Raw genomic sequence first — 16,146 nt, 5'->3', positions numbered from 1 at the left:
CATCTTAACTTAAAGGGTTAAGCCATTTACAAAGGGTTTAACCCCAAACTTGGGAAGATGGTGCCTGTTTGCTTTGCCCAGCTTTGCAGAAGGTCAGAGTCTTTTTCAGAAAGACTCGGATTGGGCACCACTGATAGACTGTCAGTATCACTTGTTCCCCATTCATAAAACTGAGTGGAAAAGGGTATGCATCAAAAGCGGTTCCTTAAGGTAAGACCCTGCCCGCGATCTCCTTCATTAAGTTGTATTGGTGCGTGGAGTGTCCCTTTAAATAAGGTTCTAACCAGATATCTGCTTCAGGCTCAATGAAATGCATGTGGCTTAATCCCAGAATGCAGTGCAGTAGTACACACTATGCTACAGTTTTCAAAATCAAACAAAACATTATCTGTAGATTTCAAAGCAATTGGCTAGCTCAGTGTATAGATTACATTTTATTGTCTATAAAGTGCCACTGTGTCATAAAAGAGAGCAAGCAAGCAACATAATTAGAGGAAGTCTGGGACATGCTGTTAAGTATTGTGTAAATATTACATGTAAATGATTTATGAGACACTCCTTAACTGAGCAGTTTGCTTTTTTTTGTCACTTCACTGAGCAGTACCGGTTATGCATCTTAGAGTCCCTTTAAGATGATGCTATTTAAGATGACATAAAGAATGTGTTATACAAGTAGCATAAGAGGGTATAGGCAATAGACATGTGCATTTGTTTTCGTACGAATACGATTTTGTCAGAAAATTCGAGTTTTTTTCGTATTTGGTTACTAAAACGTAAACGAAAGCCATATAAACGAAACGATAGGGCAAATGCCAAATGCATTACCTTTTCATTTCGTTTTGTTCGTTTAATAGACTCCGTGCTGCAGGGGAATTGACCCCCACAGCACGGGAAATAACAGCGCACATGCGCGTAAAAAACCAAAACAAATAAATAACCCCTCCCCGCATTAAAACCTATGGGGGTCACTATGATCCCATGTTAATAAAAGGGAGGTTAAATCCTCCCACATGCCAATGGCTGCTCACTGTCATTTAAAACTACTAGTGACTGGGCAGGTCCCCCCGTTCTCCAATGGTGGGGAACACACATAACTAAACGGGGTTCCTAATGTCCCCCCTGGTCCCTATCCATGAGTGGCGGGTGGGGACCCTAAATAAATAATGGGGGGACCTAATGTCCCCCCCAGGTCTCCAGCCATGACCGGCAGGTGGGGACCACAAATAATAAAGTGACGAGGGATCCCCAAGGCTCTTGTCACCCCCATCCCCAATAAAAATACCTTCCCTACCTCCCTCACCATAATAATAGTGAGGAGGGGGGCAAAAAACTAAACCTGTAAAATAAAATTTCATTTGCCATTTGATGTCTTTTTTAAAAAAACAAAAAAACTTTTTGTTCAGCCCCAAAACAGGCCAAATAAAAAACTATCATACCCGTCGAACTTTGCAGAAAAAAAAAAAACCCGAGCGCAAAAAAAAAAAACAAGACGAAAAAAAAATCCTGACCGTAAAAAAAAATAATCCAGAATGAGCTCCGCAGGGTGGGGAAAGGCCTTCCTATGCCCTGCAATTAGGCTCTGATTGGTTGGTTTAAGCCAACCAATCAGAGTGCTCTGACAGGTAAATAAAGAGACTGACAGGTAAGTCTCTACATTTACCTGTCACAGCACTCTTATTGGTTGGCTTGAGATCTAACCAATCAGAGTGCTTTGTCATTTTACACAGCGTGGGAAAGTTCTTTGGAATTTTCCCATGCTGTGTAATTTGACTCATAACACGGAGATTGGTTGCTTTCAAAAAAGAAAAGTGAGTAGGGGCATGCTGGAGGATTTAACCCCCATAGATTTTAATGCGGGGGATATTTTTTTATTACAAGGATGGTTTTTTTGCATGCGCAGTGCTGTTTTCATCCTAATGGACGAAAACAAATTATTTTTTTTAACGAATTTCGTTTGCAAAACAAATGGTTTGCGGACCAAATTCGGGTACATGTTTATTTAGTACGAAATCATTCTCTGGTGACATGTCTACTAGTCAGGTAGCTTAAGCTACACATATGGAAGATTAAACGCTCAAACTCCCATTACTCCTGGGAAGCAGCAGTGACTATAGTACTCATCAGCCCCAATGCATAGAATAAAAAACAAAATGTTTTTTTAGCTCAAATTAAACAATTAATCTCATAATTTTAATACCCTTTTATCAATTCTAGAACAACTTTAAGTTGATTAATGTAAAGTGTTTAAGTGACAGGGTCACTTCAAACCTGTGAGAAACTTGGCACGGGGAAAAAGCAATAATTTGCTGACCTGTGACCACAAGTGTGTGACAAACCCCTGAGAATCTTGTTTTTCTAGATTCCTGTCTTAACTATAAAGGTTTCCGTTCCTGAAGACCGCATTAACCAAAAATCATAAAGAAAATTGCATTATATGCTCAACCACAAAAAATAAATAGCAATGGAACAAAACAAACTCCCCCACCCTCAAACCAGCTCTTCTGGATATTTAACATTTCTGTGCGTTTCCCACCCTGCCACCATTTTGTGGTAGATCACATGATCAGGAGTGATTGATTGCTTGGCCTGAACTTAAGGATACGTCATGTTGAGAGGGAAAGATGTACAGTGTGTGCACAAGTGATTTATAGAATTGTCTGTACATGTCCTACATTTCACAGAAGCAGATGAACAATATATCACAATGACAGTCATTACACAGAGGGACATTTATTTTAATATGTATTTTCTGAATATAATAAGCCATGTCATTATAAACCTCTAAGGCACATATTTATTTATTTTTTTTACATTTATGTATTTTTAATAAAATTACTTCTTTTCTGGCCCTTGCAATGCTAAAGTTGCCTTCTGTATAGGTCAGTTTGGCGTCTTAGGTTTGCAAATTTGCCAACCCCCAGGTCACTTAAATGAGCTATTTGGGGTATTTAAGAGGTGATTTTCCTGTTGGATGGTTTGTCTGCCAATGCTGCTGTCCATGAGTCTAACTCCCACAAATCTCAAGCGGAAATACACAACAGTGATTAGAGGGGGATTTTTAGTTTCCATGGCTTTTTTTAAGAAATACCACAAGCACCATAACCACGAAGGCCTGCTGTAGTGGTTATAGTGCAATTGTGCCCTGACATCATCACTTAGTAAGTTATCAAACCACTGTAGCTTAGAACAACTTGCCCGCTTTACAACAGGTGCCTTGGCTACAGCCTTTTCGTCCAGTCTTCTACTACGGGAAAGTCTGGCACTTATCCTCCAGTAGTTCTAACCCCCAAAAAATAAATAAAGATACATAATGGGGAAGCAACTATTATGTCAAAATAATGCAACAGTCTCTAGGTAGAAATATGGGTTTATGGGTTATTTCACTAATCTGCCAACTGCAACAAAATAATATCTGAATAGTATAACGTAGGCTAAAATAGTTTAGCTATGACTATAGCTGAGCCATAGAATGTTCCAGTTAAAGGTTTTTCACCTAAAGGAAGCCTTTCACGATTCATTTTGCTGTAATCTGGAATTTGGCACATAACTGAACTCTGTCGGTGTTGATATACTATTCACACAGCACAAGGTATGTTTGCAAACCAGAGAAAAATATTTAGGGTATATTCACTGAATGATCAGTTGTGGTGAATTGCAAAATTAAAGCTACAATGGATTTTATTTTTTTGTTTTTTTATCATTCAGCCCAAGTTTCTTTGTTTCTTTCCTTCTTCATAAAATGCTTTTTTACGATTGTTATTAATGCTATATGGATCATCCATTTGGCCACCTCTTCATCTACGGCTAGTAATAATAATAATAATAGTGTTATGCACAGATCATTTCCTGGTACCGTTCCCAATTATTTGTAATTTCTGCAGTATGTCAAATAGTGTTTAAGTGACAGAGCTATGGGGCCCTAGAGAAATGCCCCTAGCTCTGATTTTCTTTTCCATTATTAAGCTTTTATTCTGTGTTTAGCTTTCTTACAGGAATTTTAAAAATAGAAAAGCACGGCTGTCAGTCTGTCATTTTTACCTACATAAAAACGCAATTATTTCAGTGGTATTTTCCTCTCAGTAATGGAAGTTAAACTACATCGACTCAAAAACATTCGAACATTCCACTAGAACCCAATGTAAAACACTCAATGCTAGCCATTATCGAGGACCAAAGATGCCACCTTTAAAACTAATTTTCATGACGCACTTAATTTTTCTAAAGGTTTCTTAGTTTTAGAGTTTTATCCACAACTCGCAAAATTTCCTGGGGTATATTTTTCCTTCGATTTGAAAAAAGGGGCAAGATTTGCTAATGATTAACACAAGATTCACCGTCCCTTGCATCTTTAGACCTCAACAATTTCGTTGTAAAACACATTGAAAACCTGCTGGGAATGCTGGTATGGCGAAAATCCCTAAAGATAAGCTGCTAAAGAAACTATGCATTGATATTAAAGGAACACTAAAGGGTCAGGAACACAAACATGTATTCCTGACCCTGTAGTGTTTAACCCACCATTTAGGTGGCTTGCCCCCCTTAGCACCGCTATAAAATTGTAAGTCGCCTTATTTCAAGCGCCGTGCAGGTTTGCTGCCGCTGGCTCCGCCCCTTTGTGACATAATCAAACTACATTAAGCTGTAGTTGTTCTGGTGGCTATAGTGTCCCTTTACTAGGGGCTAAATCCAGGCAATCTGTTCAGCAAGGCAGACTTAATATACTGATAAGTGATGTGGGCCATATACAACAGAGCATTTTTTTTTCAGTACTGCAGGAAGTTAGGAAATAAAATGGTGGAACAATAGAAAGGGGGGGGGGGAAGGTAGTGCAGTAGAGCATAGAGAGGAATACATAGGACATAACTCAAGTTATGAGTAACCAGTATTAGTGCAAATAAAAGTATTGGGTATGATTTTTGTAGTAATGCAAATACAACTGTTTTTTTACTGATAGAATTGTTGGATACAATATAACTTTCATTCCATTTTGCTAGACAAGTATTTCAGATTTATTTGAATTTAGATGTGGTAGGAAGAATCATTTCCCATAAACACGGACATGTAAACTTTGAAGTAAGCCTTCTTTATTTCCGCTTTTAGTACCGACAGATATTTCGATGTCACTCCCAAATCTCAGTCTCCTCCACCTGCAGTGAGTCGCCAAGCTGAAAAGAAACGGGAGTTGGTGAGGTCCCAGACTCTTCCACGGTCCTCGGGCACGCAAGCTCGCAAAGCTTTCTTTGAGAAATTCGACAATGACAGCTCCAAGTAAGAGACATTTTGCTTCCTTACCTATTGTAAGTTGGGAAAGGTACTAATCAACTCAATTCTGAATTTACTCTGAACAGGTTTCTAGTAAAAATCATGCAATTGCCATTTTCAGAAATCTATTTTTTCTTTTCGCATAGTTGGGGAAAAAAAGGTATGAAACTCTAACATGACAAAAGAATTGTTCTTTGGAATTATCTGTAGCAGTAGTTCTTAAATAGAAATCTAGGTTGCTGTATTATATAGCATGGGTGTTGAAGTGTGCCCCAACACCTGCAAATTATGTTAATATTTTAACATTTTACCATATGAGTGTATATCCTTCCTTCTATACCATATGGATTGGTCTATAGAAGCAGTGTTATGAGAGCATCGCATAATACTTAATAATTATATTTATGTAGGTGGTTTTATGAGGCTTGGGGAAATGCATGAAAATACATATCTACTTCATGTTTATCCGCGTAAAATGTAATTGGATGTAACTGGCAATTATTTGTTTAAATTTTATAGAAGAAATTGCAGTGTTTACTTCCATTGTCTAGGGGAACGCTACGTCTATAAAGTGTAAATTTCAGGTGTTTTACAATTAAATTGTAATTTTCTTTTTTTCCCATGATCGGTTTTATGAGCAATAGATGATGAATAATAGCAAATAATGAATAAAATTTTGCTTTTACACCATTTACAAACAAGAAAATACAGGAGTGATAATTATTCACTAAAGTTAAAGGTGTGAGTTTAAGATGTAATTTTAAACTATACATTGTACAAAATATAGAGCAATATATATATATATATATATATATATATACATTTTTTTGTGTCTGTTCTTGCAAGAGGATCTTATAGATTCTTGCAAGGATCTTATATTAACCGTTGAGTGTAGAAAAACACGTAAAGGGAAGAAGTCAGACTTTTATAGTCTTCAATGAAGAATTACTCTGCTGGAACCATTAAATAATTATTTTCAGTTGAGCTGAAGGTGGGCACATGTATAGCAATATGTTACATTACCCCTTATGATCCTGCAATTAAAGGACCACTATAGGCACCCAGACCACTTCAGCTTAATGAAGTGGTCTGGGTGCCAGGTCCACCTAGGATTAACCCTTTTTTCTGTAAACGTAGCAGTTGCAGAGAAACTGCTATGTTTACTTTAGGGTTAATCCAGCCTCTAGTGGCTGTCTCATTGACAGCCGCTAGAGGCGCTTCCGCGCTTATCACTGTGATTTTCATTGAGAATGCTTTCCTATGAGACTGGCTGAATGTGCACGCGGCTCTTGCCGCGCATGCGCATTCAGACGATGACGGGTAAAGGAGGAGGAGAGTCTCCAGCACCGAGGGAGCCCGGTAAGTGTTTAACCCCTTAATCTCCATCCAGCCGGGTGGGAGTGGGACCGTGAGGGTGGGGGCACCCTCAGGGCACTATAGTGCCAGGAAAACATGTATGTTTTCCTGGTACTATAGTGGTCCTTTAATATTGACATTTTGTGTGAGTGGGGATGTAAACCTTACACAGGATGCGTTTCACATCACCAGAAAAAGACACCTTGATTATTTACTGTAAATTTGATAACTATATATAGTATACACAGGCAAGCACATACATATAGAGTGTGTATTTGTAACTGTGTGGGTAAGCTTTTGATTTCTTCAATTGTTTCGTTTTTCTCTAGGACTTTTTTTCTTTTGTTTATTTAGTTCACTAGTCATTCAGATTATATATGAAATATATCTACCTCCGACTATCTCTAAACTTCCTGTAAGTGAGGAGCCTTTCAAATCGGTGTTAGCAGGTAGTTTTATTCATGAAAACCAGACTTCAATAAAGCCGCTTGGCACCTTGATGTGAACTGTGAGACTTGGTAATCGCTTGTAATTTTAGAGAGCATTTTGTTATGTTATTTCATGCTGTTGATGTTAATTAGTGCAATAGCCACCTCAAACTTGTTTCAATTGTTTTATTGTTATGATTCACTTGACCATCTTTAAATGTCACACACGTTGTTATTTGAATCACAGAGGACAAGAACAGTAATGGAGGTATTTGCACTTAGATGTTCAACTGCATTTTAGATAGTAAGAGTAACAAATTACGGTATGTGTGAGTTTTTCAAGAATCTAAAAAAAGACCAGTTAAAGGGACACTATAGTCAGCAGAACAACTACAGCTTAATGTATTTGTCCTGGTGAGTATAGTCAGTCCCTGCAGGCTTTTTACTGTAAATGCTGTCTTTACAGAGAAAATTCAGTTTTTACATTACATCCTAGGAATATCTCCACTGGCCACTTCTCAGATGGCTCCTAAAGGTGCAGTGCAGCACTGACATTCAGTGTCTCTACCCTCTGAACTTTCCTCATGAGGAGATGCTGATTGGCCAGGGTTGTGTTTAGTTTGTGCTGGCTCTGCTCCTGATCTGCCTCCCTCACAATCTCAAAACTCAGATAAGTGTTCAGCTGCCTTAAGCAAAACTCCAAGCCCCCTGTCCCCCCATATCAAGGTGACTACCCAACCAGGGGCGTACCTGGAGCATTTGACACCCGGGGCGGGTCCTATATTTGGCACCCCCCACTTTAACATGTAAAAAAACACCTGCAAATGTTTTAATGTATTTAGCACTGAGCAGTGTTTGTATATTTTTAATGTAAGCATGTTTTTGCATGGAGTTTGTGTGAGTAAATGTACAGGTTTGCACGTATTGGCATTTGAATGCATTGGTGTTTGCACGTATTGGCATTTGAATGCAGGCGTGCATTTTTCAGTAGTGTGGTTTTTGAATATGGTGTATTTTTATGTAGTGTTGACATTTGGATGCAGGGTTGTAGTTGTGTGTAGTTTAGGCAAAATGCTGACATATACACATATACTCACAGATACACAGACACATAGGTACACACATGCAGTTACATAGAAACACAGTCATACACAGATACAGACAAATACTGACACACATACAGACACACAGAGGCACACATACATACAGATACACATACATACAGATACACAGACACACAAACAGATACAGATACACATACTGATACACATGTATAAGTGTGTGTATAGTGAATGCAGTGTGTTTGCATAGTGAATGCAGTGTGTGTGCTTGTAAAGTGGATGCAGTGTGTGTCTATAGTCTATGCAGTGTATGCAACTTGTATAGTGTATGCAGTGTGTGTGTGTATAGTGTATGCAGCGTGTGTGTCTTGTGTGGAATAAGTGCTGGGAAGGTGAGCAGCACTTATTTCCCTTCTCCCCCGCCCTTCCTGATAATTACCTGTCCATCCCGTCCTCCTCGACTCTTACCTGGGTTCCTCCCCCTCCACTCTTATCTGTGTCCAGGGAGGGGACACACACTACGTTTCCTGCTTGGTCCTGTGGCACAGCATAGATAGGCAGTGAAGCGGGGCCCAGAACTCTCCACACTCGTTTCCCATCCAGCAGCAGCAGCAGGTCCTCTGTTCTCGCGATACGCGAGAGTGTTGCTGCGGGTTGCTATGGCAACGCTCTTGCGGATCACGAGAACAGAGGACCTGCTGCTTGATGGGAAACGAGCGTAGATACTCTCGTAAGCAGCAGGACCCTTTACATAAGACGCAGGGGCAAAATGCCTCCCCTGTGAAAGTGCTCCCGTGGCACCCAGGGCGGACCGCCCCCGCCGCTCCCCCCCTTAGTACGCCACTGTAACTAACTGGCCTCGAGCAATGCATCAAAACTGTTGATCGTAAAATGAGGACTGTTGATATGGGTTTGTGAGTAGGCCGAGTAGCTGTGGTATAACTATCATTTTGATTAACTGCACTCATTCTACATGATCGGTTGAGTTGTAGGTAGGGTTAAACTATGAACCTACAAAAGTTTATGGCATTAAAAATGACCTAGACCAGAAGAAGAATCTCCTAGAGTTATGCTAGGTTATGCCTAGTAATTGTCATTTCTTTTGGAAGGGCATAATTTGAAAAAATAAAAAAATTAAAATATATATATATATATTCAATTCCTGGCTATTGTGTCCCTTTAAATGAATCCCTAACCTGTATTTTGGCAACAATTGCATTTATTTACAACCTCAATATACAAGCAAATGAAATCATTAACCAGTACAGATAATAAAGACTGATAGTAGAACAAATCATTTTAGCCATGTGGAATTTTGCCTGTGGGTGGCCTATTTTTCCTGGCAGACATTCTGTAAACTCTACATATTCTCACATATCTTTACATTGCCTATGAACTAGCGACATCATTTTAAACCTAAAAAACGTATTATTAGTCTGCATTCTATTATGTCACGTTTAAATTTAATGTTTTCTGGACATTCTCTGAATAGCTTGCTCTATTACATGTTCTACTTTTGTCTCTGTAGCCGCATCCAGTAGTGTTAGAAAATCTTACAAACTTAAACAAGGGTAATGCTCCACCTTATAGACCTTGTTTAATTTCCGATATTATTAATAATAATAATAATAATAATGTGTTAGGAAGTACCACATTACAGTTAGGGCTTTATTCAGTAAACTTAAAATTGTGAAGATTCACAAGCAAATTGTGTCAGAATAGCCAAAATGGAAAACCAAAAATTTCCACTTGAGCTTTTTTAAACAATTGTAAATTTGTAATAATCGACAAATCCTGGTTCAGTGAATAACCCTACATATTCTTCTTCTTATTATTATTATTATTCTTATTCATTACACCCATGTTTTAATATAAAAGACGGATGTACCAACCCTATGGAATCTAACAGTTACTCCTACACCTATGGGCCAGCAAGACTGGCGACAACACCCACGCGATCCCACGGGGTATACACATATTAGACACGCCCACTGTAAACTAGGCCCAACTGAGGTCTAACATTAATCTCCCTCATAAATGAGTACATACTCTTCAGACACATACAGCTCTAAGACTATGATGTACAGTAGATCAGTGCTCCCCAACCTTTTTATCGCCGCGGACCGGTAAACGTTTGATAATTTTTCCGTGGCCCGCTTGTTTTGATTTAATAATTTTAATTTAATTGTATTTAAACATGCCTTTAAAATAAAATACAGCTACACCAAAAAATGACTATAAAGTGATTTATTTTATTTAACTCACTAGAATGCCAAATCAATGAGAACCCTGAGCTTGTTTCTTTGCAGACGGTGTGTGTATGGGGGCAGTGTTTGTGGGGCAGTGTTTGTAGTGTGTGTGTGGGGCAGTGTGTGTAGTGTGTGTATGGGGGCAGTGTTTGTGGGGCAGTGTGTGTATGGGGGCAGTGTTTGTGGGGCAGTGTGTGTAGTGTGTGTATGGGGGGCAGTGTGTGTAGTGTGTGTATGGGGGGCAGTGTGTGTATGGGGGGCAGTGTGTGTATGGGGGGCAGTGTGTGTATGGGAGGCAGTGTGTGTAGTGTGTGTATGGGGGGCAGTGTGTGTAGTGTGTGTATGGGGGGCAGTGTGTGTAGTGTGTGTATGGGGGGCAGTGTGTGTAGTGTGTGTATGGGGGACAGTGTGTGTAGTGTGTGTATGGGGGACAGTGTGTGTAGTGTGTGTATGGGGGCAGTGTGTGTAGTGTGTGTATGGGGGCAGTGTGTGTAGTGTGTGTATGGGGGCAGTGTGTGTAGTGTGTGTATGGGGGCAGTGTGTGTAGTGTGTGTATGGGGGCAGTGTGTGTAGTGTGTGTATGGGGGCAGTGTGTGTAGTGTGTGTATGGGGGCAGTGTGTGTAGTGTGTGTATATGGGGGGGGGGAGGAGGGTAGGAAGGCTTTTAAAAAAAAAAAAAAATAATAAAATAAATATATCCTTTATGTCCCCCCTCCCGTCTTACCTTTATTGAGGAGGAGGGGGGACATCTTTCGTTCCCTGGTGGTCCCAGTGGGGATTCCCTGGTGGTCCTGGTGGTTAGAGTGAACTATAGCCCGCGCTCCTGGGCTAGAGTTCACTCTCTCGAGATTTGGAGCGTTGCCGTGGTAACCGCGGCAACGCTCCCTGCTCGCGAGAGGAGGACCCGGGTCCTCTCTCCTCCCTCTCCCTCCCCCCGCCGGCTGTCAGCAATGTGCCTGCGGACCGGGGAGGGAGAGCTCTGATCTCCCTCCCAGTTCCGCAGGCACATTGCAGGGCTGGCACTTGGGCAATGTCAGCCCTGCACTAGCCGGCGGGGGGAGAATCTCGCGGGGGGGCAAGTGCCCCGTTGCCCCCCCCGGGCGGCACGGTACCGTTTGATCCACGGACCGGTACCGGTCCGCGGCCCGGGGGTTGGGGAACACTGCAGTAGATCATACTAAATTACCTGCGCACCTAGACGATACTACTGGGGCCTACGTCCCCAATATGGCTTCTTGATCCAAGCCATACTATCACTGACCGGGTCACTCAGACTAGTTGAAGGCATTCTATACATTATACCCATAAGGTGACGACTCCTGCATGCTCTGCTAAAAGCATTCTACACGGTTTAATGGCAAGGATGATTCCTTAAAACAAGCTTGATATGATTGTTAACCATGTTTACGCGAGACCTGCGTGTCTCTCACTTTACCTACTAATCGTACTGTTGTAAACGATTTGATGACACGAATAAAGCTTGTTTGAAACGTAAATAAATGACTAATGTACAAATTAGCATTTTTGGGCCTTTAAAGCAAATTTATCATCCCTGGTGTAATAGGTATGGAAGTCAGTCTCTGGTCATAGTTAGTCTTTGTTTGAATTTGGGTTTTGTGTTGAGCCTGGCCGTACTAAGAACTCGTTCTATGTCCAAGTTGAATTCTATTGTATCCCGACCTAGGTAAGAAGAAGAAAAAAAGTTCTCAACAGTGCCAGTGCAAGGTGATGGGCAATGCTATGCATACAGAGATTTGTGGGGGAACTTCTAGTACCATTCCCTGATGCACCTGCAAGATTTGTTTTGGAAGATACTTGGTGTTTTTAATTGTTTTGTAGGATTATTTAAATCACAGCCTGAAAGCCTTTTATATGCATTATAAAATGTTAATTGCGTTTTTTTTTTCTTTACTTGTACCTGCGGAATTAATTTCCTTCGTTTTATGTGGCTTGTTATTGAAACCATGCAACAACCAGTAAAATTTAAGTATATCTAAACTTGCATGCATTTTTTAAATTTTTTTTTTAGTTCTCTTGTTTTGTTTCTATCTTTACACTGCACACAAACACCAATCATATTTTATTTTTCTTTCTAAAGAGAATAGAAAAATATCTGCAAAGGTTTTAGCTGAAATTCTTACATTGCAAGAGCTGCCTGGATGTGGACATTTTAAAACCTGTACAAATGAGCCAAATCTTACTAAAAAGTGAGTGTTTACCTTAATAGACATCTTATATGTCTGCAGTGAGAGTTTCCTTTCCCCTCGGGTCGTGCTACATACTTTTTAAAGTCTTCGAGAACACATAAACCATGCAACAAATATCCAGAAAACACACACACACGCATCAACGTCACCATTATTACACTGTTTATGTTGATTTACTGTACATTTCAAAGCATTCAGTTTTAACCCATGATCAGAGCTGATATTCACCTTCTGGGGCATACATTTCTGCCCTTCTTTCCTTTCCTGGGATACCTCTGTTCTTGAAAATCAGAATGTTTTGTGTTAGTACGGAGAGGTGCCATTGTATACTGTGTACAGAAAGCTAGAATATATGATCAAACTGCAGTATCTGATTTGAGATATTAGTTGTTTTTTTTGGCCTTGTTCTCAATATTCTGCCCAAGTACCTATACAAATATCAATAAATCACAAAGGCATCTGTAAATTCCCAAAATAGCCCCTGCCACACTTCCAGCTATATTCACAATAAAATGTAACTTTTACCATTGCATGCTGTGAGCATATTAATATTTGTAAAGAGGAAGTGGAATTACTGAGTGGTCCTAAGTGGACCTTTCATCTGCAGATAAGAGGATATCGTGTCTACTTCTAATAGGGATTACAAGGTATATATTGTGCCAGCTGAATTGCTACTATGTAAATAGATAAATAGATACTTTGATCTTACATTTTTTTGTTCCTGCTCTGTCAAAAGCATAGAATGAATATGTAGTAAGCGGTTTATATCCAATCCAAAGCATAATTTACCGTACTGTGGCACTTTGATCACACACAGAGTGACAAAGCATTCGTACATAACTTACCTTCTGTGCAGGTCTGTTTTGTTTTGTGTTGTGTACGTTGATGATTTTTTTTATTTTTTTAACACAATGTTCAGATTAAATATTCTGCTTTGTAACTGCATTCGTGTAGTTTTAGCATGACTGTAAAGCAGTGCTGATTGGTTATTCTCTGGGTCAGGAACTTGCAAATTTAAGGTCTACCTAGACAAATTTTAAATGTTCTCACACTCAACCATTTCTACTTAATTTGAAATTTCCTGGTCAATTCAAGGTTTACGGAGTACTAGCGTTTAGCTCATTTAACTTCTCAATTTTTTTACACAGAATTTTGAAGATCTTATGGAATAATGTTTCATGTTTTTAAAGATTTTAGATTTATCAAGGGACAGGGACGTTCCAGTTACTGTTCGTTGTTAAATCACTTGTTTGAGTGCTAATCAGTGGTGGGTGGGTGAGATGTGGGTCACAGAATGTTGAAATCTGTGTGTTATGAAACGAGCCATAGAATTTGTTGAGTGAAATTCGTACATGCCTTGTTTAATGAGAAGATAAGTGGGTGTTCAAGATTTGCTGAAAAAATCCTGTCTTTACTAACAAGTGTTCTCACATTTATGTTTGCATATTTATAACCTCATAAATCATAACCTCGAGATCTTAAATGCCAGTGAACAGAGCTCTCAAGATCTGTTAAAATATGTCATGAAACTTTATAGTGTAACTAGACTTGTTGACACTTTATAATAAATCATAATGGCAAAAATTTAAACAAAACATACATTATTGGAGTGATGTGTAACCTTTTTTTTTTTGACAGGGACATGAATAATTGGTGGCAGAGCTAATGCCATGTATATAATTTAATTGTAAAATGGTCTCATTCATCATTTGTTATATAATATATATAAATTAATAAATAAAAACCTCAGCAATAATCCCTTCATTAGATTGTTCAGTGTCAGTGGGGTCCCATTGAATTTAGGAAGGTAGTGATGTTGCAGTAATAAATCTCGTAAATGCAGTTGCCTGGAGCCTGTACAAATTATTTGCATGTTCCAAATATTGAGATTAAGTGAAATAGGATGGGGGCTCAAGCTGGGGTTTAAGAACAGCTGTATTATAATGTATTTGTGCAATGATAAACCCCATGGGGTATTTATAAGAATGCTTTATTCAACAGCTGTTTTTTCTCATTTGTGACTAACTATTACAATATGGACCATTCGGTGCAATATCTTCTTGGCTGATTTACTATAATTGCAAATAATCTAAATTAGCTGCCCTGGTTAGCGCAACTGCCCATCCGGACGACAGTACATGCACATTATTTCGGAATATGACCCTACCTAGGCAATTATATCTTCAAAAAGTGTGTCAAAGCCTAAAGACATGTAAAATAACTTGTGACGCAACAAGCCTTGGGCAGTAAATATATATCGCACCAGAGAAGTCCATCATTGAGGCCTGTGGGTTCTATCAATGTAGGTAGATGTTGTACCCCCCCCCCCCCCCTTCATTATTTCGGGTTCTAAGAGCCAGTAATGTGAAAATAGTTGGTTAAAGCGCAAACTTTTTATGAATAAATATAAAATTTTAAAGGAACATTTTAAGCTAAAAAATATTCTATTGACCTTGTTTTAATGCATAGTAATAAAATATAATTATTAAAATTAGCAGATTAAGATTGTGTCTAATTTCCTTTTTTCATTTTTTTTCTCTTAAAAAACTGCATGTGGCAGCTTGCCAGAGATTTCAGACTAAAACTTCAACCATAGATACCAGAAAGTTGGAGTGCGCTAGCAACTGCAATGGAATCAGGGTCTTCTCTGAGTACTCTGAAAAAGTATACACAGTATATAGTGCAGACTATCTGTACATACAGAGTATACAAAATTAAAAGTATGTCTGGGGATCAACTCACATGGACCAGAGCCTTATCACCCCTGGCTCTGGGTTTGAATTGCTCGCACTCCAACTTTCTGGTTTCTATTGCTAATTTGTGTCACTGTGTGTCACTTGGGGGTAGTGCAGCAGCACTGCAGATATTCTTAAGCGCTTTGACTCTATCTGGTTTAAAACTTCAACCAGCTTAGAGAATCATGTACTTCATACAGTGTGTACGTCTTCCCGCATCTAGATTACAATGGCCTTTTAGTTTGCAATGCTCTCTGTACTAATGGCAAACTTAAATTATGTTTAATATTAGAATTAGACTGTGTAGAGGTTCCTCTGCTAAGCTGCGTTCTCATAGCCTGGTACACATACACAGCATTGGGCTATGAGAGCACGTTTGAGTGGACATGCACGGGAAGGCAAACATAGCCACAGTCAGATGTAGAGATCTGCTCAGTACAGGCGTAGGCAACCTTCGACACACCGGGCGTTTTAGACTACATCTCCCATGATGCTTTGCCAGCATTATGGCTGTAATAGCATTATGGGAGATATAGTACAAAACATCTGGTGTGCCAAACGTTGCTTACCTCTGGGTAATACATGCCTGTTCTTTCTTGTCATTCTGGCTTCTTGTCTCCCTGCAGCTCAGCTCACTGTCCAATGTTGTATGGCCGAGCTGTGCCGTTTTTAGTGCCTGAAGTGTCCCTTTAAGTCTGTGTCAGGTTTTCATCTAAAGTTGTGCATTTTGTGTTTAGAATTCTTAGTCATACATTTATGGCCCTCACTAAAAGCCAGTCTTCCATTTGAGCCCATTAGTTTTTGTACTTTATTTTATTTTATTTATTATAACATTATTATTAACTCTG

At 39.4% G+C, this 16,146-nt stretch overlaps 1 protein-coding gene across 1 annotated transcript in view; it reads left to right on the top strand.

The window, feature by feature from the left end:
• The window catches only part of SMTNL2 (smoothelin like 2), a 94,380-nt gene that overhangs the window by 60,457 nt on the left and 17,777 nt on the right, over positions 1-16,146 (top strand). The window contains exon 6 of the mRNA XM_063443842.1: positions 5,101-5,268. Coding sequence (XP_063299912.1) covers positions 5,101-5,268 — 168 coding nt within the window. The remainder of the gene's footprint in view (positions 1-5,100; positions 5,269-16,146) is intronic.

The sequence above is a fragment of the Pelobates fuscus genome, chromosome 1, assembly GCF_036172605.1.
Source record: "Pelobates fuscus isolate aPelFus1 chromosome 1, aPelFus1.pri, whole genome shotgun sequence".
NCBI lineage: Eukaryota > Metazoa > Chordata > Amphibia > Anura > Pelobatidae > Pelobates > Pelobates fuscus.
The sequence above is the reverse complement of the archived record's forward strand: the minus strand, read 5'-3'. Positions and strand labels throughout refer to the sequence as shown.